Source organism: Oncorhynchus mykiss, chromosome 25 (genome assembly GCF_057628025.1).
Source record: "Oncorhynchus mykiss isolate SJ-2025 chromosome 25, ASM5762802v1, whole genome shotgun sequence".
NCBI classification, from domain to species: domain Eukaryota; kingdom Metazoa; phylum Chordata; class Actinopteri; order Salmoniformes; family Salmonidae; genus Oncorhynchus; species Oncorhynchus mykiss.
The window spans coordinates 24,286,333-24,312,538 of record NC_143046.1 but is presented as its reverse complement, the minus strand read 5'-3'; the positions used below and the strand labels follow the sequence as shown (position 1 = coordinate 24,312,538).

General features: G+C 48.5%; 1 protein-coding gene across 1 annotated transcript in view; it reads left to right on the top strand.

The window, feature by feature from the left end:
• Positions 1-26,206, top strand: part of LOC110504808 (uncharacterized) — a 246,615-nt gene that overhangs the window by 162,709 nt on the left and 57,700 nt on the right. Inside the window, exons 4-6 of the mRNA XM_090219451.1 lie at positions 1,617-1,624; positions 18,414-18,440; positions 18,530-18,556. Of these exons, the coding sequence (XP_090075577.1) occupies positions 1,617-1,624; positions 18,414-18,440; positions 18,530-18,556 (62 nt within the window). The remainder of the gene's footprint in view (positions 1-1,616; positions 1,625-18,413; positions 18,441-18,529; positions 18,557-26,206) is intronic.

Here is a 26,206-nt window from a genome sequence, read left to right as displayed (position 1 = left end):
ATGTATCAATAGATCATTTATAGAGCATATATCAATAGATCATTTATAGATAATGTATCAATAGATCATTTATAGAGCATATATCAATAGATCATTTATAGATAATGTATCAATAGATCATTTAGAGATAATGTATCAATAGATCATGTCTTCATCTCTTTTCTCTGTTTCATGCCCCTTCACCACTCTCTCTCTCCTTCTACTCTCTCCCTCTCCCTCTCACTTCTACCCTCTCCTCTCATCTCTCTGTCTCGTCTATACCTCCCCCTTCATCTCCTCCTCTCCGCCCTTCTTTCACCTCTCCATCTGCTCAGATCTCTACACAGATTCTGATTATGTTCACTTGTTTAGTTGTGTGTGTTCATACAGCAATAACCAATAACACCCTCACTACTCCACAAGTGTCTTTTTCCACTCGGGCTAGACTAGTGTTTCCCAAACTCAGTCCTCGGCACCCCAAGGGGTGCACATTTTGGTTTATGCCCCAAACCTACACAGCCGATTCAAATAATGAAACTCATCATCAAGTTTTGATGATTTGAATCAGCTTTGTAGTGCTAGGATGGAGTTTGGGAAATGCTGGCCTAGACCCATTGTGATGTCTATTACTGCATGCATTGTTGTTTGGTTGATTGTTGTTGTAGTTGTATTACTGGCATGTTGTTCTTTTCTTTGTTGGGGCCCCACCCTGCATGAATGCGTGCCATTGGTTGTTATTATAGAGACATTAGAAAGAACCTTTCCATGATTGGTTAAATTCCAATAAACAACATTAGTCACAAACCAAAGGCTGGATGTCATCTTAATGATCAACTGATCCTCTGTGTTTCATCTACATCAGTTTAATCAGGACGGTTGGTTTTAGACTGGACTGATGAGTCCTCAAACAGTCCATGTTATGAGTTAAGAGATATGAGAGAGGGGGAAAGGGAGAATGAAAGGGAGAGGTTAAGAGAGAGAGAGAGAAAAGGGAGAGAGAAAGAGAGAGGACTTATCTCTGAACATTTCTCCTGATTATGGACAGTCAGGTTAACAACATAAGGAACACTAAGATGACAGAATGTATCTTCGCTGTGGAACAACACTCTCTGAAGTTCTAGGGTTTTCTAGAGCTTTGAGAGGATATCCCAGGCCCAACTAGCTTCAAAACAGTCTGGTACCTATCTGGGACTTAGTGTCCTTAAACTTCATCCTTTCCCTTTCTAGTTCCTCTCCATTTGAATATTTCTCTGTAAAACACTGAATGATTTTTCAGTCTAATGCAAAACACTGGCCATAGCCAAAAAGTCAACTCAGCATGTGTCTGTTTGTCATAATGCTCCTACCACACGCTCTATTGGCAATAACCTTAATGAGATATTTATATCCAAAATATTATCCCCATTCTAAAAGACCACAGTACATACAGTACATTTTTCCTGTTGTGTGCAACTTTCTGAATACAATACCAGGATTCATTGATTCCTGTACAGAATGTTGAATGTATTAGACTGGCACTAATAATGTTTTTTTCTCTCTCTCTCTCTCTCTCTCTCTCTCTCTCTCTCTCTCTCTCTCTCTCTCTCTCTCTGTCTCTGTTTCTGTCTCTGTTTGTCTCTTTTGTTTTTGTATTGCAGGAGCTCCAGTAAGTACTTTGGTCATCTCATCCAGGAAGTATCACACACAGTGACCACCTGGGAGAGTGTGTGCGCGTGTGTGTTGAAAATTCTGTGGAGAGAGTTAGGGAGTAGTGCAGTGTAGTGACTGGTGAGTTACCCTCCTCTATGGAGGTATAACTCCAACACAGGGGTGAGTTACTCTCCTCTATGGAGCTATAACTCCAACACAGGGATGAGTTACTCTCCTCTATGGAGCTATGACTCCAACACAGGGGTGAGTTACCCTCCTCTATGGAGCTATAACTCCAACACAGGGGTGAGTTACTCTCCTCTATGGAGCTATAACTCCAACACAGGGATGAGTTACTCTCCTCTATGGAGCTATGACTCCAACACAGGGGTGAGTTACCCTCCTCTATGGAGCTATAATTCCAACACAGGGGTGAGTTACCCTCCTCTATGGAGCTATAATTCCAACACAGGGGTGAGTTACTCTCCTCTATGGAGCTATGACTCCAACACAGGGGGGAGTTACCCTCCTCTATGGAGCTATAATTCCAACACAGGGGTGAGTTACCCTCCTCTATGGAGCTATAACTCCAACACAGGGGTGAGTTCCTCTCCTCTATGGAGCTATAACTCCAACACAGAGAGAAGGAACATGGATAGAGCAGACTGCTGCTGTGTCCAATATCTGTTCCTGTTCCTGGGAGCAGAGAGCTGGGATATCACACAGCTGCCACTGAATCAAAAAAGGTCACTCAACCAGTGTAATGTAGTGATGTTGGTCATGTTATGTTCTAACCAGTGTAATGTGGTGATGTTGGTCATGTTATGTTCTAACCAGTGTAATGTGGTGATGTTGGTCATGTTCTAACCAGTGTAATGTTGTGATGTTGGTCATGTTATGTTCTAACCAGTGTAATGTGGTGATGTTGGTCATGTTATGTTCTAACCAGTGTAATGTGGTGATGTTGGTCATGTTCTAACCAGTGTAATGTTGTGATCTTGGTCATGTTATGTTCTAACCAGTGTAATGTGGTGATGTTGGTCATGTTATGTTCTAACCAGTGTAATGTTGTGATGTTGATCATGTTATGTTCTAACCAGTGTAATGTGGTGATGTTGGTCATGTTATGTTCTAACCTTTTTAATGTAGTGATGTTGGTCATGTTATGGTCTAACCAGTGTAATGTTGTGATGTTGGTCATGTTATGGTCTAACCAGTGTAATGTTGTGATGTTGGTCATGTTCTAACCAGTGTAATGTGATGATGTTTGCCATGTTATGTCCTAACCAGTGTAATGTTGTGATGTTGGTCATGTTCTAACCAGTGTAATGTGATGTTGGTCATGTTATGTTCTAACCAGTGTAATGTGGTGATGTTGGTCATGTTATGTTCTAACCAGTGTAATGTGGTGATGTTGGTCATGTTATGTTCTAACCAGTGTAATGTGGTGATGTTGGTCATGTTATGTTCTAACCAGTGTAATGTGGTGATGTTGGTCATGTTCTAATCAGTGTGATGTTGGTCATGTTATGTTCTAACCAGTGTAATGTGGTGATGCTGGTCATGTTCTAATCAGTGTGATGTTGGTCATGTTATGTTCTAACCAGTGTAATGTGGTGTGCTTTACTCTCTCTCTGATCTCACCAGGGCAAGACTGGGAGAGATGGATACCCGGTACATTTCATTTACTTTTTAGATTCTCTTAGCCTATTTTGGGCTTCTATCACCTCCATCAACAGTGTATTTAATGGATTCTACCCTCGTGATCATCCTTCTTCTTTGTCTTTTTACTTCCACCTTACATTAATGAGTGTATTTTCAACAATGATTAATGTGTTTATAATTCCTGCCCTGTGCAACAACTGAAAAACATCCACACACACACACACACACACACACACACACACACACACACACACACACACACACACACACACACACACACACACACACACACAGCCCAGTTTGGTTTGCCAGGGTTAATTGGGTCTGTTCCCAGCACCACATGTTGTTTCATCATGACCACATCATGGCTGCTGCCTGCCAATATCAGACAGATTAGATTTGCAACAGTGTTGGGTTGGAACACCTGTCAGCGTGGTGCACCAAGTGACTCACTTATTCACTAGCTCACTGATTCACTTCAGTTTAATAGGCTGTGTCATCAACCTTTACTGTCTTCTTTTTTAGTGTGTCTGGGGTCTGGATTTATTTTGAGATATGCTTATATAGCCCTAACAAGTTCCCCAATCAATGAGTAGATTTCTGTTCAAGTAATAAACTAGTGTGGTATAGTGTGGAGTTGTCTCTCTCGTCTCCCTGTCAAACTGTGTTCTGGTGGCCTCTACTGGTCATATGGGGAACTCCAGCTCTCTGCTCTGCTCAGTATGAACAAATCAAATCACATTTGTCACATGCACTGAATACAACTGAATACCGTGAATCAATGTGCAGGGGTACAGGTTAGAGGTAATTTGTACGTGTAGGTAGGGGTGAAGTGACTATGCATAGATAATAAACAGCGAGTAGAAGCAGTGTAAAACAAGGGGCAGGGGGGGTTCAATGTAAATAGTCCGTGCGGCCATTTGATTCATTGTTCAGCAGTCTTGTGGCTTGGAGGTAGAAGCTGTTAAGGAGCCTTTTTGTCCTAGACTTGGCGCTCCGGGACCGCTTGCCGTGCGGTAGCAGAGAAAACAGTCTATGACTTGGGTGACTGGAGTCTTTGACAATTTTTTGGTCTTTCCTCTGACACCGCCTGGTATATAGATCCTGGTTGGCAGGAAGCTTGGACCAGTGATGTACTGGGCTGTACGCACTACCCTCTGTAGCGCCTTACGGTCAGATGCCGAGCAGTTGCCATACCAGGCAGTGATGCAAACGGTCAGGATTTTCTCGATGGTGCAGCTATAGAAGTTTTTGAGGATCTGGGGACCCATGCCAAATCTTTTCAGTTTCCTGAGGGGGTAAAGGTGTTGTCGTGCCCTCTTCACGACTGTCTTGGTGTGTTTGGATCGTGATAGTTTGTTGGTTATGTGGACACTAAGGAACTTAACTCTCCACTACAGCCCTGTTGATGTTAATGGGGGCGTGTTCGGCCCTCCTTGTCCCGTAGTCCACAATCAGCTCCTTTGTCTTGCTCACGTTGAGGGAGAGGTTGTTGTCCTGGCTCCACACTGCCAGTTCTCTGACCTCCTCCCTATAAGCTGTCTCATCGTTGTCGGTGATCAGGCCTACCACTTTTGTGTTGTCAGCAAACTTAATGATGGTGTTGGAGTCGTGCTTGGCCACGCAGTTGTGGGTGAACAGGGAGTACATGAGGGGACTGAGCACGCACCCCTGAGGGGCCCGAATTGGAGTGGGTCTAGGATTTCCGGGATGATGGTGATCAGCCATCATTGATGTCAGCCATGACCAGCCTTTCAAAGCACTTCATGGATACAGACGTGAGTCTTGCCTCTGCCTCTGTCTCTGAGGTCAATTTGGTGGTGATGATGAGTGTTTTAGTCATAATGAACATCAGCATAGGTTACCTCTGACTAGATTTAACAGGATGTGTCTTTATGTGTATTTATGCTAATGTGGTTCGTTAGTGTTGAGTTACTCTGGTTACGCATGGTAGCATATTGATTGCTGTGTTATTTAGAATGTTGTATTATTATTGGGAATGTTGGGAAGTCCAGCCCCCAAGGGGTTCCCAGATTGCCAGGTCTGCCTGGCTATGCTCTCAGCTCTGTCTGGCACCAGGAAGCCTTCCTGACGGGAAATGCCTGCTGCTAATTACACACAGACAGACGCACACACGTCTGTGTGTGTATGCGTGTGTGCGTGCGTGCATTTTGTGTGGGAGAGCGAAAGAGAGAGGGGGAGAGAGAGGGGGTGAGAGAGAGGGGGAGAGAGAGGGAGAGAAGGGGAGATAGAGAGAGTTTGTGCAGGACAAGCATGTGTCTGTTTGGGTAACTATGTATTCATCTGTTTGCGTGTCATGTCTGTGTCTGTACATGAGAACGCTTAGTGAGTATTACAGTACACCAACAACATCAGTTCATCAGTCAAACCCTAACCTGACCCCCCTCTACCCCTGACATGTATTAATGTATTCATGGTTAACTTCAGATCCAACACACAGTAGATGAATCCTGTATTTCATTAGCTTAGACAGCAGGCTGGTCCATTTACCATGGTCTGATATCATGTTTCCCACTCTGTTAAAGGAGAGATTCACCCATTTTCAGTGTTATATTGTATTTGTACATGTTCTATCGATTCTCGGGGTCATGTCATGTATATCTGAGCTATTGCCGTTCAAGCAGGCAGAAATACAGCCTGTGTGAGATTGAGAAGCCATTTTCAAATCGACACAAATGAGTCCAGGCAATTTCTTAAGATTACCAGGATGTGTTGTGCCAACTAAATGTTGTTTTCCTCAGGAATAATACCTCCTTTTCCCACACCTTACTCCTCGCTAGTTTTACGTCTGCTTGGCTGAGCTTGAGGCCAGGAACTAGGAGAACACCTGATCGAGAGAGAGAGAGAGAGAGAGAGAGGTCATCCAGGAACTAGGAGAACACCTGATCGACAGACAGAGAGAGAGAGAGACAGAGATGTACATAAATAAGCTAATTTATTCATTTGGGTGCTGGGTTGCTGTGACGAATGATCAGTATGAGAGAGAGAGGTAGAGAGAGGGGTAGAGAGAGAGAGGGGTAGAGAAAGAGCGAGAGAGAGGGGTGGAGAGAGAGAGAGACAGACAGAGGCAGAGAGAGAGACAGAGGCAGAGAGAGAGGGAGAGAGAGAGAGCGAGAGAGAAAGAGAGCAAAAGAGAAAGCAAGCGAGAAAGCAAGAGAGAAAGCAAGAGAGAGACAGAGGCAGAGAGAGGGAGAGAGAGAGAGAGAGCAAGAGAGAAAGCAAGCGAGAAAGCAAGAGAGAAAGCAAGCGAGAAAGCAAGAGAGAGACAGAGGCAGAGAGAGAGGCAGAGAGAGAGAGGCAGAGAGAGAGACAGAGGCAGAGAGAGCGAAAGAGGGAGAGAGAGAGAGAGAGAACAGGTCCTACACCTCACAGACGGTGTGTGTGTTTATGTGTGACTTGCCACTGGTCACAGACGTCAGTTCTAGTTTTGATTCATTGATTTACATTTAGTTGAAAAATAGATTTAGGTTAAAAATCAGTTTTCTGTTGTATTGTTTGGTTGAAATGACGTGGAAACATTTTTTTAAAAATGTTGTGCAGTCTTTTGCCCAGTGGGTCTTCATATAACCCTCACGTCTTCTTGTCATTAGTCACAGCCTGTGGGTTAGAGCATCGATACAGAGTCCCTCCACTGTCAAACAATCAAAACCACGGGCCTCCCGAGTGGCGCGGTGGTCTGAGGCACTGCATCACAGTGCTAGCTGTGCCACTAGAGATTCTGGGTTTGAGTCCAGACTCTGTCGCAGCCAGCTGCGCCTGGGAGACCCATGGCGCGGCGCACAATTGGCCCAGAGTCTTCCGGGTTAGGGGAGGATTTGGCTGGCAGGGATGTCCTTGTCCCATCGGGCACTAGCGACTCCTGTGGCGGGCCGGGCGCAGTGCACGCTGACACAGTCGCCAGGTGTACGGTGTTTCCCCCAACACATTGGCGCGGCTGGCTTCTGCGTTAAGTGGGCATTGTGTCAAGAAGAAGTGCGGCTTGGTTGGGTTGCGTTTCGGAGGACGCACGGCTCTCGACCGTTGCCTCTCCCGAGTCCATACGGGAGTTGCAGGGATGAGACTGTCACGAATATTACCGAAGGTGACTCCCCTTCTTGTTCGGGTGGCGCTCGGCGGTCGTCATCGCCGGTCTACTAGCTGCCACCGATCCTTTGTTCTGTGTTCGTTTGGTTTTGTCTAATTGGTTTCACCTGTTCCTTGTTTGGTTGTTAGGGTGGGGTTATTTAAGTTCGTTCAGCCCACTTCTGTTTGTGGGGGCTTGTTCATCTGTATGTGTTAGAGTGGTTAGTGTTTTCATTTGGGTTTCTCGCTGTCCTTTTATTTTTCACGATAGGGTATTTTTGTTCTGTAGTTATACCTGGTTTGGTATACTAATTTTGTTCCTGTGATTATTTCTGGACATTAAAGCGTGTTTTTCCCGCATCCTTTGCTCTCTGCGCCTGACTCCACACCTATTCACTCATTGAGTGAATTACAGACACAAGACTGTAACAACCAATTGGATACCATGAAATATGAAAAGGAGTTTTAAAAACACGAAGAAGGAAAAGAAACATTCATAACCTGCATGTCTCTGAGCAACACAGACCAGTAAACACACACGCTCTCTCTTTCTTACACACGTATGCACTCTCACACACAAACACATATGCATACGCTTAAATGCACAGCGGTGGAGGCTGGTGGGAGGAGCTATAGGAGGACAGGCTCATTGTAATGGCTGGAATGGAATAAATGGAACCGAGTCAAACGCATCAAACATGGAAACCACATGTTTGATTCCATTCCATGCATTCCATTCCAGCCATTACAGTGAGCCTGTCCTCCTATAGCTCCTCCCACCAGCCTCCACTGATGCACAGTACACAAACACTCATTGATATGCACAGACTACATTGTTAATGCATGTGTCTCTTTTCAGCCTCCTAGGATAGATAAAAAAACGTCCGTGATTTACTCTCCTATGTACAGTTCTATTATACTTTTTTAAGGGCGACTGGTATCCTTGCGGTTAGAGCGTTGGGCCAGTAACCGAAACGTCCCTGGTTTTGAATACCCAGCCGACAAGGTGAAATATCTGTCGATGTGCCCTTAAGCAAGACACTGAAGACTAATTATCTCCAGGGGAGCCGTACTACTATGGCTGACCCTGTAAAACAACACATTTCACTGCACCTATCTGGTGTATATGACAATAAAATATCCATATATACTGAGTGTACAAAATATTAAGAACACCTTGCTAATATTGAGTTGCATCCCCCCTTTTTGCCCTCAGAAAAGCCTCAATTTATTGGGGCATGGACTACAAGGTGTGGAAAGTGTTCCACAGGGATGCTGGCCCATGTTGACTCCAATGCTTCCCACAGTCGTGTCAAGTTGGCTGGATGTCCTTTGGGTGGTGGACTGTTCTTGATGTACACAGGAAACTGTTGAGGGTGAAAAACCCAACAACGTTGCAGTTCTTGACTCAAACCGGTGCGCCTGGCACCTACTACCATACCCCGTTCAAAGGCACTTAAATCTTAAAAAAATCAATTTCGGTTAAAAATCTGTTTTCCATGTTGATTCAACGTCAACACATTAAGGCCTTGCAGCAGACCTACACCTTTCCTCATGTTCACACCCAGGCCTCAGCTCTTCCTAAGGCCTTGCAGCAGACCTACACCTTTCCTCATGTTCACACCCAGGCCTCAGCTCTTCCTAAGGCCTTGCAGCAGACCTACACCTTTCCTCATGTTCACACCCAGGCCTCAGCTCTTCCTAAGGCCTTGCAGCAGACCTACACCTTTCCTCAGGTTCACACCCAGGCCTCAGCTCTTCCTAAGGCCTTGCAGCAGACCTACACCTTTCCTCATGTTCACACCCAGGCCTCAGCTCTTCCTAAGGCCTTGCAGCAGACCTACACCTTTCCTCATGTTCACACCCAGGCCTCAGCTCTTCCTAAGGCCTTGCAGCAGACCTACACCTTTCCTCATGTTCACACCCAGGCCTCAGCTCTTCCTAAGGCCTTGCAGCAGACCTACACCTTTCCTCAGGTTCACACCCAGGCCTCAGCTCTTCCTAAGGCCTTGCAGCAGACCTACACCTTTCCTCAGGTTCACACCCAGGCCTCAGCTCTTCCTAAGGCCTTGCAGCAGACCTACACCTTTCCTCAGGTTCACACCCAGGCCTCAGCTCTTCCTAAGGCCTTGCAGCAGACCTACACCTTTCCTCAGGTTCACACCCAGGCCTCAGCTCTTCCTAAGGCCTTGCAGCAGACCTACACCTTTCCTCAGGTTCACACCCAGGCCTCAGCTCTTCCTAAGGCCTTGCAGCAGACCTACACCTTTCCTCAGGTTCACACCCAGGCCTCAGCTCTTCCTAAGGCCTTGCAGCAGACCTACACCTTTCCTCATGTTCACACCCAGGCCTCAGCTCTTCCTAAGGCCTTGCAGCAGACCTACACCTTTCCTCATGTTCACACCCAGGCCTCAGCTCTTCCTAAGGCCTTGCAGCAGACCTACACCTTTCCTCAGGTTCACACCCAGGCCTCAGCTCTTCCTAAGGCCTTGCAGCAGACCTACACCTTTCCTCATGTTCACACCCAGGCCTCAGCTCTTCCTAAGGCCTTGCAGCAGACCTACACCTTTCCTCAGGTTCACACCCAGGCCTCAGCTCTTCCTAAGGCCTTGCAGCAGACCTACACCTTTCCTCATGTTCACACCCAGGCCTCAGCTCTTCCTAAGGCCTTGCAGCAGACCTACACCTTTCCTCATGTTCACACCCAGGCCTCAGCTCTTCCTAAGGCCTTGCAGCAGACCTACACCTTTCCTCATGTTCACACCCAGGCCTCAGCTCTTCCTAAGGCCTTGCAGCAGACCTACACCTTTCCTCAGGTTCACACCCAGGCCTCAGCTCTTCCTAAGGCCTTGCAGCAGACCTACACCTTTCCTCAGGTTCACACCCAGGCCTCAGCTCTTCCTAAGGCCTTGCAGCAGACCTACACCTTTCCTCATGTTCACACCCAGGCCTCAGCTCTTCCTAAGGCCTTGCAGCAGACCTACACCTTTCCTCAGGTTCACACCCAGGCCTCAGCTCTTCCTAAGGCCTTGCAGCAGACCTACACCTTTCCTCATGTTCACACCCAGGCCTCAGCTCTTCCTAAGGCCTTGCAGCAGACCTACACCTTTCCTCAGGTTCACACCCAGGCCTCAGCTCTTCCTAAGGCCTTGCAGCAGACCTACACCTTTCCTCATGTTCACACCCAGGCCTCAGCTCTTCCTAAGGCCTTGCAGCAGACCTACACCTTTCCTCAGGTTCACACCCAGGCCTCAGCTCTTCCTAAGGCCTTGCAGCAGACCTACACCTTTCCTCAGGTTCACACCCAGGCCTCAGCTCTTCCTAAGGCCTTGCAGCAGACCTACACCTTTCCTCATGTTCACACCCAGGCCTCAGCTCTTCCTAAGGCCTTGCAGCAGACCTACACCTTTCCTCAGGTTCACACCCAGGCCTCAGCTCTTCCTAAGGCCTTGCAGCAGACCTACACCTTTCCTCATGTTCACACCCAGGCCTCAGCTCTTCCTAAGGCCTTGCAGCAGACCTACACCTTTCCTCATGTTCACACCCAGGCCTCAGCTCTTCCTAAGGCCTTGCAGCAGACCTACACCTTTCCTCATGTTCACACCCAGGCCTCAGCTCTTCCTAAGGCCTTGCAGCAGACCTACACCTTTCCTCAGGTTCACACCCAGGCCTCAGCTCTTCCTAAGGCCTTGCAGCAGACCTACACCTTTCCTCAGGTTCACACCCAGGCCTCAGCTCTTCCTAAGGCCTTGCAGCAGACCTACACCTTTCCTCAGGTTCACACCCAGGCCTCAGCTCTTCCTAAGGCCTTGCAGCAGACCTACACCTTTCCTCATGTTCACACCCAGGCCTCAGCTCTTCCTAAGGCCTTGCAGCAGACCTACACCTTTCCTCATGTTCACACCCAGGCCTCAGCTCTTCCTAAGGCCTTGCAGCAGACCTACACCTTTCCTCAGGTTCACACCCAGGCCTCAGCTCTTCCTAAGGCCTTGCAGCAGACCTACACCTTTCCTCAGGTTCACACCCAGGCCTCAGCTCTTCCTAAGGCCTTGCAGCAGACCTACACCTTTCCTCAGGTTCACACCCAGGCCTCAGCTCTTCCTAAGGCCTTGCAGCAGACCTACACCTTTCCTCAGGTTCACACCCAGGCCTCAGCTCTTCCTAAGGCCTTGCAGCAGACCTACACCTTTCCTCAGGTTCACACCCAGGCCTCAGCTCTTCCTAAGGCCTTGCAGCAGACCTACACCTTTCCTCATGTTCACACCCAGGCCTCAGCTCTTCCTAAGGCCTTGCAGCAGACCTACACCTTTCCTCAGGTTCACACCCAGGCCTCAGCTCTTCCTAAGGCCTTGCAGCAGACCTACACCTTTCCTCATGTTCACACCCAGGCCTCAGCTCTTCCTAAGGCCTTGCAGCAGACCTACACCTTTCCTCATGTTCACACCCAGGCCTCAGCTCTTCCTAAGGCCTTGCAGCAGACCTACACCTTTCCTCAGGTTCACACCCAGGCCTCAGCTCTTCCTAAGGCCTTGCAGCAGACCTACACCTTTCCTCATGTTCACACCCAGGCCTCAGCTCTTCCTAAGGCCTTGCAGCAGACCTACACCTTTCCTCAGGTTCACACCCAGGCCTCAGCTCTTCCTAAGGCCTTGCAGCAGACCTACACCTTTCCTCATGTTCACACCCAGGCCTCAGCTCTTCCTAAGGCCTTGCAGCAGACCTACACCTTTCCTCATGTTCACACCCAGGCCTCAGCTCTTCCTAAGGCCTTGCAGCAGACCTACACCTTTCCTCAGGTTCACACCCAGGCCTCAGCTCTTCCTAAGGCCTTGCAGCAGACCTACACCTTTCCTCAGGTTCACACCCAGGCCTCAGCTCTTCCTAAGGCCTTGCAGCAGACCTACACCTTTCCTCAGGTTCACACCCAGGCCTCAGCTCTTCCTAAGGCCTTGCAGCAGACCTACACCTTTCCTCATGTTCACACCCAGGCCTCAGCTCTTCCTAAGGCCTTGCAGCAGACCTACACCTTTCCTCATGTTCACACCCAGGCCTCAGCTCTTCCTAAGGCCTTGCAGCAGACCTACACCTTTCCTCATGTTCACACCCAGGCCTCAGCTCTTCCTAAGGCCTTGCAGCAGACCTACACCTTTCCTCATGTTCACACCCAGGCCTCAGCTCTTCCTAAGGCCTTGCAGCAGACCTACACCTTTCCTCAGGTTCACACCCAGGCCTCAGCTCTTCCTAAGGCCTTGCAGCAGACCTACACCTTTCCTCAGGTTCACACCCAGGCCTCAGCTCTTCCTAAGGCCTTGCAGCAGACCTACACCTTTCCTCAGGTTCACACCCAGGCCTCAGCTCTTCCTAAGGCCTTGCAGCAGACCTACACCTTTCCTCAGGTTCACACCCAGGCCTCAGCTCTTCCTAAGGCCTTGCAGCAGACCTACACCTTTCCTCAGGTTCACACCCAGGCCTCAGCTCTTCCTAAGGCCTTGCAGCAGACCTACACCTTTCCTCAGGTTCACACCCAGGCCTCAGCTCTTCCTAAGGCCTTGCAGCAGACCTACACCTTTCCTCATGTTCACACCCAGGCCTCAGCTCTTCCTAAGGCCTTGCAGCAGACCTACACCTTTCCTCAGGTTCACACCCAGGCCTCAGCTCTTCCTAAGGCCTTGCAACAGACCTACACCTTTCCTCATGTTCACACCCAGGCCTCAGCTCTTCCTAAGGCCTTGCAACAGACCTACACCTTTCCTCATGTTCACACCCAGGCCTCAGCTCTTCCTAAGGCCTTGCAGCAGACCTACACCTTTCCTCATGTTCACACCCAGGCCTCAGCTCTTCCTAAGGCCTTGCAGCAGACCTACACCTTTCCTCAGGTTCACACCCAGGCCTCAGCTCTTCCTAAGGCCTTGCAGCAGACCTACACCTTTCCTCATGTTCACACCCAGGCCTCAGCTCTTCCTAAGGCCTTGCAGCAGACCTACACCTTTCCTCATGTTCACACCCAGGCCTCAGCTCTTCCTAAGGCCTTGCAGCAGACCTACACCTTTCCTCAGGTTCACACCCAGGCCTCAGCTCTTCCTAAGGCCTTGCAGCAGACCTACACCTTTCCTCATGTTCACACCCAGGCCTCAGCTCTTCCTAAGGCCTTGCAGCAGACCTACACCTTTCCTCATGTTCACACCCAGGCCTCAGCTCTTCCTAAGGCCTTGCAACAGACCTACACCTTTCCTCATGTTCACACCCAGGCCTCAGCTCTTCCTAAGGCCTTGCAGCAGACCTACACCTTTCCTCATGTTCACACCCAGGCCTCAGCTCTTCCTAAGGCCTTGCAGCAGACCTACACCTTTCCTCATGTTCACACCCAGGCCTCAGCTCTTCCTAAGGCCTTGCAGCAGACCTACACCTTTCCTCATGTTCACACCCAGGCCTCAGCTCTTCCTAAGGCCTTGCAGCAGACCTACACCTTTCCTCAGGTTCACACCCAGGCCTCAGCTCTTCCTAAGGCCTTGCAGCAGACCTACACCTTTCCTCAGGTTCACACCCAGGCCTCAGCTCTTCCTAAGGCCTTGCAACAGACCTACACCTTTCCTCATGTTCACACCCAGGCCTCAGCTCTTCCTAAGGCCTTGCAGCAGACCTACACCTTTCCTCAGGTTCACACCCAGGCCTCAGCTCTTCCTAAGGCCTTGCAACAGGGATATTAAACACATAGTTCAGACCTCTTCTATACTATGCTGAAAGAAGGAGGGGCTTTGCTCCACACACACACACACACACACACACAAACACCCTGCTGCAAAAGTCATTTTCCAGAAATGTGCTTAAAAACGGTCTAATTGGGTGGAATGCTTATGTAGGCAGAGTCACAGCTCCCAGAATCCTCACTGATTAGAATCCTCACTGATTAGGACAAGGAGACAAGATGGCAGAGAGGAGACTATGAAAACACACAGACAAAAAGGCTATGTTCCCTTCTCCCCTACTTGAGGTTTTAGTGGTAATTTGAGGCCTATTTTTTCTCTTTCTCTCTCTCTCTCTCTCTCTCTCTCTCTCGTTCCATTTGTGGTATAAGATGAAGGGTTCTGCTGCCTTTTTGTTTGGGCCTATTTTTATCTGCATTCCCAGCTTTTTATTTTTCCTCCCCAGTTTGTTGTGTAGGTCCAAAACACACAAACACACACACACACCCTCATCACTGGCTCTGTCCTACATGGTCATGTCATGCATCACACATTACAGTCCTCCACTGGCCCATAATGGAAGTGGTCCTTTATATAGGTAGCATCCGCTTATCAATCACATCGACTTTCATCGAGTTCTCTGGGTTTTATGGTCTTGTTAAAATGGATATTATCAACTGTTTTGTAGTTGTAGAGAATTTTGTGGTTCTTTTTTTCTAATATTCCAGTTTGGATGTCAGTAGCACACAGAAGGTTAAAATACTGTGGAACTGTCAACAAAGAGTATAGGTTTTATTGTTTGGAGTAGTCACACACACACACACACACACACACACACATGTAGTCACACACATACGTAGTCACACTAACACGTAGTCACACTCACACATAGTCACACTAACACATAGTCACACACACACGTAGTCACACTCACACGTAGTCACACACACAGACGTAGTCACACACACACACACGTAGTCACACTAACACGTAGTCACACTCACACGTAGTCACACTCACATATAGTCACACTCACACGTAGTCACACTCACATGTAGTCACACTCACACAGTCACACTCACACATAGTCACACTCACACGTAGTCACACTCACACATAGTCACACTCACATGTAGTCACACACACACGTAGTCACACACACACGTAGTCACACACACACGTAGTCACACTCACATGTAGTCACACACAGTAGAGCATGTTTAAAACTGGATACTTTTAGACTATTAACTATTAGCAGTATTTTACTGGGTGACTTTCACTTTTGATTGAATCATGTTCTATTAAGGAATATTGTTTTAATTTGTATGACAACCACTACACAGATGTGCTATGCCCACTCACATAAGGTCAGAAAGAGATGTAGAACACACACACACCCACGTCAAGTTCACAGGCTGCTGTGTGGCTTGTTAGGCCTCATACATCAGTCTTCCCCTGGTCTGGTTCAGTCTTCCTGCCGACGGAGACCTCATTGTGCGCACCTCGTCTTCTCATTCTGATCAGTCTCAGGGGGGCCAGATGCACTCATATCACACACACACACACACACACACACACACACACACACACACACACACACACACACACACACACAGGGAGGTGTTTTTCACCTGTGAAAACCTCATCTGTGAATGAAATCAGGGTTTGTAGATCATTCAGCCCTGCATTACTGCGGTTCCCCTAAATGTGTGATAAAATACTACACACACACTCACACCCTGTCCCACACTCACACTTCTGTTACACAGCCCCAGCCCAGGTGGGCTGTAGGATATGGTTTGTTTTGCTTCATCTCTTCATCAAGACATAAAGGAATGCTTGAAATCATGAACCTTGGTTGGAGACCACTGACCTGGTTTTCCAATTAAAAGCCAGTTGCTTATATAACCATTAGGGCCCATGTAATCAGGTAGACATTATGGGTCTTCAACACCCCCAGAGTTTTAGAGAAAGACAATCAAAGCTTCAAATAGAAAGAAGCATGCCATCTCATTATGAGACCAATGGGAGACTACGAACAGTAAAACAAACTTACATAGTCCTTATTTCAAAAGTATCACTTTCGCTCTCTCTCTTTTCCCTCCTTTCTTCCTCTCCTCCCTCCATCCATCAAAGTGCAAAGGGACAGACACAGCCGTAGGGTTCGCTTCTGGACACTTCGGTACAATGTACCCTAGGGGCTAGTTAAACAGTCAGATGTCCCACTGGAAGTCTTCAGGGGGTCAGGGGTCAGGGGTCAGAGCAGTAATAGGGTTAAACGGTGTTCACACAGGATGGCTGGGCCACGTACGGATCCCTTGGGTCTTTTCACCCGACCACAGGGAGCCTGTAAACACTGCTAGTTTAAAGATGAAGTCTATAGTTATTCATGAAAAAACGAAATCAATGTTTTCCTGGTTATTTTCCCAGAGACAGGTACTGAGTTGAGAGGCGCTTTACATCCAGATCACATACTGACTGTATGAGAGAATGGAGCCGGAGGGGATGGCTGCTGTTTTACGGGCTCCTAACCAACTGTGTTATTTTGTTAGTTTTTTTGCGTTGTTGCTACCATCCTTTATGACTGAAAATAACTTCTGGACATCAGAACAGCGATTACTCACCTTTCTTTAACGAGTACAATGCGAAGGATATACTGCTTTCCCGGTAACGGGCCCAAATCCCTGTGATTTGCGTGAAGAAAAGACAGAGAAAAAGGGGGCGGAGGTCAGGCTGCCTTCTGAGAATTCAAACTGGAGTAAACCTCCACTACCATCCGTTCTATTGGTCAACGTGCAATCATTGGAAAATAAAATGGATGATATACGATCAAGACTATTCTACCAACGGGACATTAAAAACTGTAATATCATATGTTTCACTGAGTTGTGGCTGAACGGGGGTATGTGTCTATTTGTCAATAACAGCTGGTGCGCAATGTCTAATATTAAAGAAGCCTTGAGGTATTGCTCGCCTGAGGTAGAGTTCCCCTATGATAAGCTGTAGACCACACTATCTACCAAGAGAGTTCTCATCTATATTATCCATAGCTGTCTATTTACCACCGCAAACAGGATGCTGGCACTAAGACTGCACTCAATGAGCTGTATAAGGCCATAAGCAAACAAGAAAATGCTCATTGCTCCCAGTGGCCAGAGACTTTAATGCAGGCAAACTTAAATCCATTTTAGCTCATTTCTACCAGCATGTCACATGTGCAACCAGAGGGGAAAAAAACTCTAGACCACCTTTACTCCACACACAGAGACGCATACAAAGCTCTCCCTTGCCTTCCATTTGGCAAATCTGACCATAATTCTATCCTCCTGATTCCTGCTTACAAGCGAAAACTAAAGCAGGAAGTACCAGTGACTCGCTCAATACGGAAGTGGTCAGATGACGCGGATGCTACACTACTACAATATGTTCCGGGATTCATTCAATGGTATTGAGGAGTATACCACCTCAGTCATCGGCTTCATCAATCAGTGCATTGACGACGTTGTCCCCATAGTACATATCCCAACCAGAAGCCATGGATTACTGGCAACATCTGCATCGAGCTAAAGGCTAGAGTTGCAGTTTTCAAGGAGCGGGACACTAATCCGGACGCTTATAAGAAATCCTGCTAAGCCCTCAGATGAACCATCAAACAGGCAAAGCGTCAATACAGGATTAAGATTGAATCCTACTACACCGGCTCTGACGCTCGTCGGATGTGGTAGTGATTGAAAAGGATTACGGACTACAAAGGGAAACCCAGCCACAAGCTGACGAGATGAGCTAAATGCCTTTTATGCTCACTTCGAGGCAAGCAACACTGAAGCATGCATGAGATCATCAGCTGTTCCTAACTACTGTGTGATAACGCTCTCGGTAGCAGGATGTGAGCACGACCTTTAAACAGGTCAACATTCACAAAGCCGCGGGGCCAGATGGATTACCAGGACGTGTACTCAAAGCATGCGTGGACCAACTGGCAAGTGTTTAGGAGGTCAGTTTATTTACCTACCTCTGTTACAGATGTTTGGTCTGGTCTGGGCAGGGAAAATACATCCGCCCGAATCTGTGTGAGTGTGCGTTGTATACAAGACACACACAGATACACATAGAGGATACAAGCGCCATAAATGACCATACCTCCAGGCTGTTTCATGTTGTACTACTGGGGTGACCTCATTGTTGGTTTGGCTAACAGAAACAGTGTCGTCCTTTACTTTATCTAAGTCATCAGTGAGATTTTCCAGCAGCCATTGACTCATTTTATTTGTTGTTCTTTATTGAATCTCTGCATGGAACAATCCCTGCTCAAAACACATGGGTTAATCTGTCATTAAAAAAAATGTCTCCCTCCCTCACTCCCTCTCTCTGTAGGGCCCGCTTGGCATGGATGGCAAACCAGTGAGTATCTATTTGATAGATGAATGAAATGTGCTCTCATTGTACTATTTCATTGATTTGAACTCTGGAACTCTCTCTCCTCTTCATAGGGTCTCCCCGGTCCTAAAGGAAGTCAGGTACACTGTCTCATTCCTGCTTCGGTTGTCTTGATGTTGGGATTGGGAAAACAATGGTAAATTCCACACAGTTCTATGCACATGTATTTAAGTCTGTGTGAACCAGGTTCATCTTGGAATCTGTAAGCCAGGTGACACTTTCCTGCTCATCATCAATTGTTATGTATTGTCCCAGTTGGAAAATCCAGCCATAGTGAGTTGGTGAGGTCACCATCAGTAACCATCATGTTACCCATCCAAAAGTTGTTTCAGCCTCTCAAGACCTACCTGAGAACGGAGCACTGAAAGCCCCATTCAGCCCAGCCCTAGGCTCAGCCAGTCCCTGGAGATGCACTGCCCAACCCCCTGCTCAACACACTGCCCAACCCCCTGCCCAACACGCTGCCCAACCCCCTGTCCAACATGCTGCCCAACCCCCTGCCCAACACGATGCCCAACCCCCTGCCCAACATACCTCCCAACACCCTGCCCAACACGCTGCCCAACACCCTGCCCAACATGCTGTCCAACACGCTGCCCAACACGCTGCCCAACATGCTGCCCTACCCCCTGCCCAACCCTCTGCCCAACACGCTGCTCAGCACCCTGCAGAACACACTGCCCAACATACTGCCCATCACGCTGCCCAACACACTGCCCAACACCCTGCCTAACACCCTGCCCAACACGCTGCCCAACACACTTCCCAACACGCTGCCTAACACCCTGCCAAACACGCTGCCCAACACGCTGCCCAACATACTGCACAACACGCTGCCCAACACCCTGCCCAACACGCTGCCCAACATACTGCACAACACACTCACCACGGAGATAGGGAGATGGGAAGGGGGAGGAGGAACCAACACAGAGCAGAGAGAGAGAGAGAGAGCTAGAGAGATAGAGAGCTAGAGAAACGGAGATGAACAGAGAGAGGGACAGAGAGGGAGAGAGAGAGAGAGAGAGAGATTGTATGCCTTTCAACAGAGGCTCTTTAAAAAGTCATTACGACAGGGCCCCTTGCTCAGCCTCATCTGCTAAGAGAGGACCCATTTATCCACTGAAACATAAACCACTTACAGGGGACTGAGAGCTGTTTCAATAGCACTCCATCCAAACATCATTAATCTGTTGTTTCTTGTTAAAGAAGATGTCAAGCTGAGATTGTCCTACAAATGCACAGCCACCAGAGCTCTGCTGTTAAAGCCAACCAGGTGTGACACAGTCCTTGTTCCAGTGTTTTTACTGAAGGGCCATCTCAGATGAGGAGGGACAGGACTGAGGAGGGACAGGACTGAGGAGGGACAGGACAGATGAGGAGGGACAGGACTGAGGAGGGACAGGACAGATGAGGAGGGACAGGACTGAGGAGGGACAGGACAGATGAGGAGGGACAGTACTGAGGAGGAGGGACAGGACTGAGGAGGGACAGGACAGATGAGGAGGGACAGGACTGAGGAGGAGGGACAGGACTGAGGAGGAGGGACAGGACTGAGGAGGGACAGGACAGATGAGGAGGGACAGGACTGAGGAGGGACAGGACAGATGAGGAGGGACAGGACAGATGAGGAGGGACAGGACTGAGGAGGGACAGGACTGAGGAGGAGGGACAGGACAAAGGGATATGAGTGGAGGAATGAAGGAATGAAGAGAAATGGAGTAATTGAGGAAAATAATATTTGAATGATTTGTAAAAGAGGAGGGAGAGGAGAGAGAGAACGATAGAAGAATAAGGAGAAGTAGAGCGAAGGACGTTGGAGACCCACACAGCTTTTTGCCCTGAGCTGAACCTACCATCTCCCCCAATACCCCTTATCTACCTCCCTCCTTCCCACCCACCCACCCACCCTCTCTCTCTCTCTCTCTCTCTCTCTCTCTCTCCTCTTATCCCCTCACTCTATACCCTTCTCCCATCACCCTATCCCCTTCTCCCATCACTCTATCCCCTTCTCCCCTCACTCTATACCCTTCTCCCATCACCCTATCCCCTTCTCCCCTCACTCTATCCCCTTCTCCCCTCACCCTATCCCCTTCTCCCTTCACTCTATCCCCTTCTCCCCTCACTCTATCCCCCTTCTCCCCTCACTCTACCCCCCTTCTCCCCTCACTCTATCCCCTTCTCCCCTCACCCTATCCCCTTCTCCCTTCACTCTATCCCCCTTCTCCCCTCACTCTATCCCCCTTCTCCCCTCACTCTATCCCCCTTCTCCCCTCACTCTATCCCCCTTCTCCCCTCACCCTGTCCCCTTCTCCCCTCACTCTATCCCCTTCTCCCCTCACTCTATCCCCTTCTCCCTTCACTCTATCCCCCTTCTCCCCTCACTCTATCCCCCTTCTCCCCGCACTCTATGTTGTTTAGGCCAAGGTATGTATAGTTTTTTGTGTGCTCTGAGGCAACGGTGTCTAGATGGAATTTGTATTTGTGGTCCTGGCAACTGGACCTTTTTTGGAACACCATTATTTTTGTCTTACTGAGATTTACTGTCAGGGCCCAGGTCTGACAGAATATGTGCAGAAGATCTAGGTGCTGCTGTAGGCCCTCCTTGGTTGGGGACAGAAGCACCAGATCTTCAGCAAACAGTAGACTGTAACGTTCGTCGTTAAGGGTAGACCAAGGCGCAGCGTGATTTGAGTTCATCATATTTTATTGAAATGTGAACCAGCAAAAAAAACAATAAACAATACAACGAACGAAAAGCTTCTTCATGCAAAAATACATGCAACCAAACAAAGACAAGATCCCACAACTGAAGGTGGGAAAAAGGGCTGCCTAAGTATGATCCCCCCCCCCCCCCCCCCAAAAAAAATACCTGAACCTATAGGGGAGGGTCCGGGTGGGCATCTACTCTCGGTGGCGGCTCCGGTTCAGGATGTAGCCCCCGCTCTGATCCTACTCTGATCCTTCCGCTTCTGTGGAACCGGACCGTGGATCGTCGCCGGAGACTCCGGACCTTCGCCGGATCCCTCCGCTTCTGTGGAACTGGACCGTTGATCGTCGCTGGAGACTCCGGACCGTGAATCGTTGCCGGAGGGACCGGACCGTTGATTATCGCCAGAGGCTATGAACTGGGAACCACCGCTGGAGGCTCCGGACTGCAGCTCGTCGCTGAAGACTGGACTGCAGATCATTGCTGGAGGCTCTGGGCTGCAAATCGTCGCTATAGGCTCCGGACTGCGGACCGTCATTGGAGACTCTGGACTGCAGACCGTCGCTGGAGGCTCCGGACTGCAGACCGTCGCTGAAGACTCCGGACTGCGGACCGTCGCTGGAGGCTCCGGACTGGGGACCGTCGCTGGAGGCTCCGGACTGGGGACCGTCGCTGGGGACCGTAGCTTCAGGCTCAGGACTGGGAACCGTCAATGCAGGCTCCTTGCCATGGATCGTCACGACAGGCTCCAGGCCATGGATCATCACTGAAGGCTTCATGCCATGGATTATCACTAGAGGCTCCGGGCCATGGATCATCACTGGAGGCTTCGTGCCATGGATCATCACTGGAGGCTTCGGACCATGGATCCACACTGGAGGCTTCGTATGTGGAGCCGGAACAGGTCTCACCGGACTGAGGAGACGTACTGGAAGCCTGGTGCGGGGAGCTGCCACAACACTTCCTGGCTGGATACCCAATCCAGCTCGGTGAGTGTGGAGAGCTGGCACGGGATGCACTGGGCTATGAAGGCGCACTGGAGGCATAGTGCGTAGAGCCGGCGCAGGATATGCTGGGCCGTGGAGGCGCACTGGAGGTCTGGAGCGCAGAGCTGGCACAACGCGTCCTGGCTGAATCCCCCCTGTAGCACGGCAAGTGTGGGGAGCTGGAACAGGCCTCACTGGGCTGTGCTGGCGAACTGGGGATACCGTGCGTAGAAATGGCGCAGGATATTCTGGACCGAAGAGACGCACCGGAGGCCAGGAGCGCTGAGCCGGCACAATCCGTCCTGGCTGAATGCCCACTCTAGCACGGAAACTGCGGGGAGCTTGCACAGAGCGCACCGGGCTGTGGATGCACACTGAAGGCATGGTGCGCAGAACCGGATAACACGGTGCTTGACCGGTCACTCGCTCTCCACGGTAAGCACGGGGAGTTGGCTCAGGTCTGAACCCTGACTCTACCAATCTCCCCATGTGCTCCCCCCCAAAAAATGTTTTGGGGCTGCCTTGTGCTTCGTTGAACTCCTCGTATCGTCGCCGTTCCGCTTTCGCTGCCTCTATCTCCTCATTCGGACGGCGATACTCCCTGGCCCTTGTCCAGGGTCCTGCTCCCTCCAGGATTTCCTTCCAGGTCCAGTCCTCCTGACCACGCTGCTTGGTCCGTTGGTCGTGGGATCTTCTGTAACGTTCGTTGTTAAGGGTAGACCAAGGCGCAGCGTGATTTGAGTTCATCATATTTTATTGAAATGTGAACCAGCAAAAAAACAATAAACAATACAATGAATGAAAAGCTTCATCATGCAAAAATACATGCAACCAAACAAAGACAAGATCCCACAACTGAAGGTGGGAAAAAGGGCTGCCTAAGTATGATCCCCAATCAGAGACAACGATAGACGGCTGCCTCTGATTTGGAACCATACTAGGCCAACAAAGAAAAAGAAAACATAGATATACAAAAACTAGAGTATCCACCCTGGTCACAACCTGACCTAACCAAAATATAGAGAATAAACAGGGATCTCTAAGGTCAGGGCGTGACAAGACATTTGACTTCTAGTAGGGTGGGCACGAGTGCTGCAGACTCTTCTAGTGCCCTTGCCAATTCGTTGATATATATGTTGAAGAGGGTGGGGCTTAAGCTGCATCCCTGTCTCACCCCACGGCCCTGGGGAAATAAATGTGTGTGTTTTTTGACAATTTAAATGTATACATGGATTCATAATGTTATATGTTTTTCTCCCAACACCACTTTCCATCAGTTTGTATAGCAGACCCAGGTGCCAAATTGAGTCAAAAGTTTTTTTGAAATCAACAAAGCACAAGAAGGCTTTTCCTTTGTTTTGATTTGTTTGTTTGTCAATTGCGGTTTGGAGGGGGAATACGTGGTATGTCATACGATCCTTTGTTAAAAAGCCAATTTGACATTTGCCCAGTACATTGTTTTCACTGAGGAAATGTACGAGTCTGCTGTTAATGATAATGCAGAGGATTTTCCCAAAGTTGCTGTTGACCCATATCCCACGGTAGTTATTGGGGTCAAATTTGTCTCCACTTTTGTGGATAGTGGTGATCAATCCTTAGTTCCAAATATTCGGGAAGATGCCAAAGCTAAGGATGATGTCAAAGAGTGTAAGTATAGCCAATTGAAATTTGTTGTCTGTATATTTGATCATTTCATTGAGGATACCATCAACACTACAGGCCTTTTTGGGTTGGAGGGTTTGCGTTTTGTCCTGTAGTTCATCCAATGTAATTGGCGAATCCAGTGGGTTCTGGTAGTCGTTAATACTTGATTCTAAGATTTGTATTTGATTATGTTTTTGTTTTTTGTTCTTTGTTATTGGGCCAAAAAAAGATTGGAGAAGTGGTTTATCCATACATCTCAGTTTTAGATGGATAACTCTTCGTGTTGTTGTTTGTTTAGTGTTTTCCAATTTTCCCAGAAGAGGTTAGATTCTATGGATTCTTCAATTGCATTGAGCTGATTTCTGATGTGCTGTTCCTTCTCTTTCCGTAGTGCATTTCTGTATTGTTTTAGTGATTCACCATAGTGAAGGCGTAGGCTCAGGTTTTCCGGATCTCTAAGTTTTTGGTTTGATGGTTTTCTCAATTTCTTTCTTAGGTTTTGCATTCTTCATCAAACCATTTGTCATTGTTGTTCATTTTCTTCGGTTTTCGGTTTGACATGTTTAGATTTGATAGGGAAGCTGAGAGGTCAAATACAGTTTAGGTGTTCTACTGCCAAGTTTACACCTTCACTATTACAGTGAAATGTTTTGTCCAGGAAGTTGTCTTAAAGGGATTTAATTTGTTGTTGCCTAATTGTTTTTTGGTAGGTTTCCAAACAACATTCCTTCCATCTATAACATTTCTTAATATTATTCAGTTCCTTTGGCTTTGATGCCTCGTGATTGAGTATTGCTCTGTTCAAGTAGACTGTGATTTTGCTGTGATCTGATAGGGGTGTCAGTGGGCTGACTGTGAACGCTCTGAGAGACTCTGGGTTGAGGTGAGTGATCAAGTAGTCTACAGTACTACTGCCAAGAGATGAGTTATAGGCGCACCTAAAATAGGAGTCAGCCCTCGAAGCCTACCATTGATTATGTACATACCCAGCGTGCGATAGAGCTGCAGGAGTTGTGACCCGTTTTTGTTGGTTATGTTGTCATAGTTGTGCCAAGAGGGGCATATGGGGGAGGGAATGCTGTTACCTCCAGGCAGGTGTTTGTCCCCCTGTGTGCTGTGGGTGTCAGGTTCTTGTCCAGTTCTGACATTTAGGTCGCCACTGACTAGTACATGGTTGACTTGGGGAGGTGTTGATTGGTTGGGGTGCGGGTGTGGATGTGGCTGGTGGTGCTGTGGTCTGGATGTAGGGTGGGGGGCCCCCGCAGGTCTGGGAGAGTGTCTCGCTAGTCTGGGCGGGGTGTCTGTTGTTGATCTGTTGCTCCTGTGTGAGGTGTTGGGGCTGTGGTTGAGGGCGATGTCCTTTAGGGTCTTGGCTAAGGTTTGCACTGCTGCCTTGTATAACACTTGCGTTTACCCGCTTCATGGTTGGGGTGGAGAAAATCACTTGTGCATTGGGGAAAGTAGAAGAAGCTTTTTCAATCACTCCCTTGAGTGCTGTGGCCACCCTTTCTTGCTGTGTTCTCAGGTCATTTGTGCCTGTGTGTATTATTATGGGGCTCACGAGTGGCGCAGGGGTCTAAGGCACTGCATTACAGTGCTAAAGGCGTCAGTAAAGACCCTGGTTTGATTCCAGGCTGTATCACAACCGGACGTAATTGGTAGTACCATAGGGCGGCGCACAATTGGAGAAGAATTTGTTCTTAACTGACTTGCCTGGTTAAATTGAGGTTTAATAAACAAACAAACAAAGGTTTACATTCGCTGACTCAGAGTCCTCGTTGTCTAATATTATGAGTTTCCATTCATCGTAAACACCCCCTTCTTAACAGAGGGGTAGCGTGTTAAAATAGCACTGCCCCATGCCAGGGGATGGTCTGTGTTAAAATAGCACTGCCCCATGCCAGGGGATGGTCTGTGTTAAAATAGCACTGCCCCATGCCAGGGGATGGTCTGTGTTAAAATAGCACTGCTCCATGCCAGGGGATGGTCTGTGTTAAAATAGCACTGCTCCATGCCAGGGGATGGTCTGTGTTAAAATAGCACTGCTCCATGCCAGGGGGTGGTCTGTGTTAAAATAGCACTGCTCCATGCCAGGGGGTGGTCTGTGTTAAAATAGCACTGCTCCATGCCAGGGGATGGTCTGTGTTAAAATAGCACTGCCCCATGCCAGGGGATGGTCTGTGTTAAAATAGCACTGCTCCATGCCAGGGGGTGGTCTGTGTTAAAATAGCACTGCTCCATGCCAGGGGGTGGTCTGTGTTAAAATAGCACTGCTCCATGCCAGGGGGTGGTCTGTGTTAAAATAGCACTGCTCCATGCCAGGGGGTGGTCTGTGTTAAAATAGCACTGCTCCATGCCAGGGGGTGGTCTGTGTTAAAATAGCACTGCTCCAT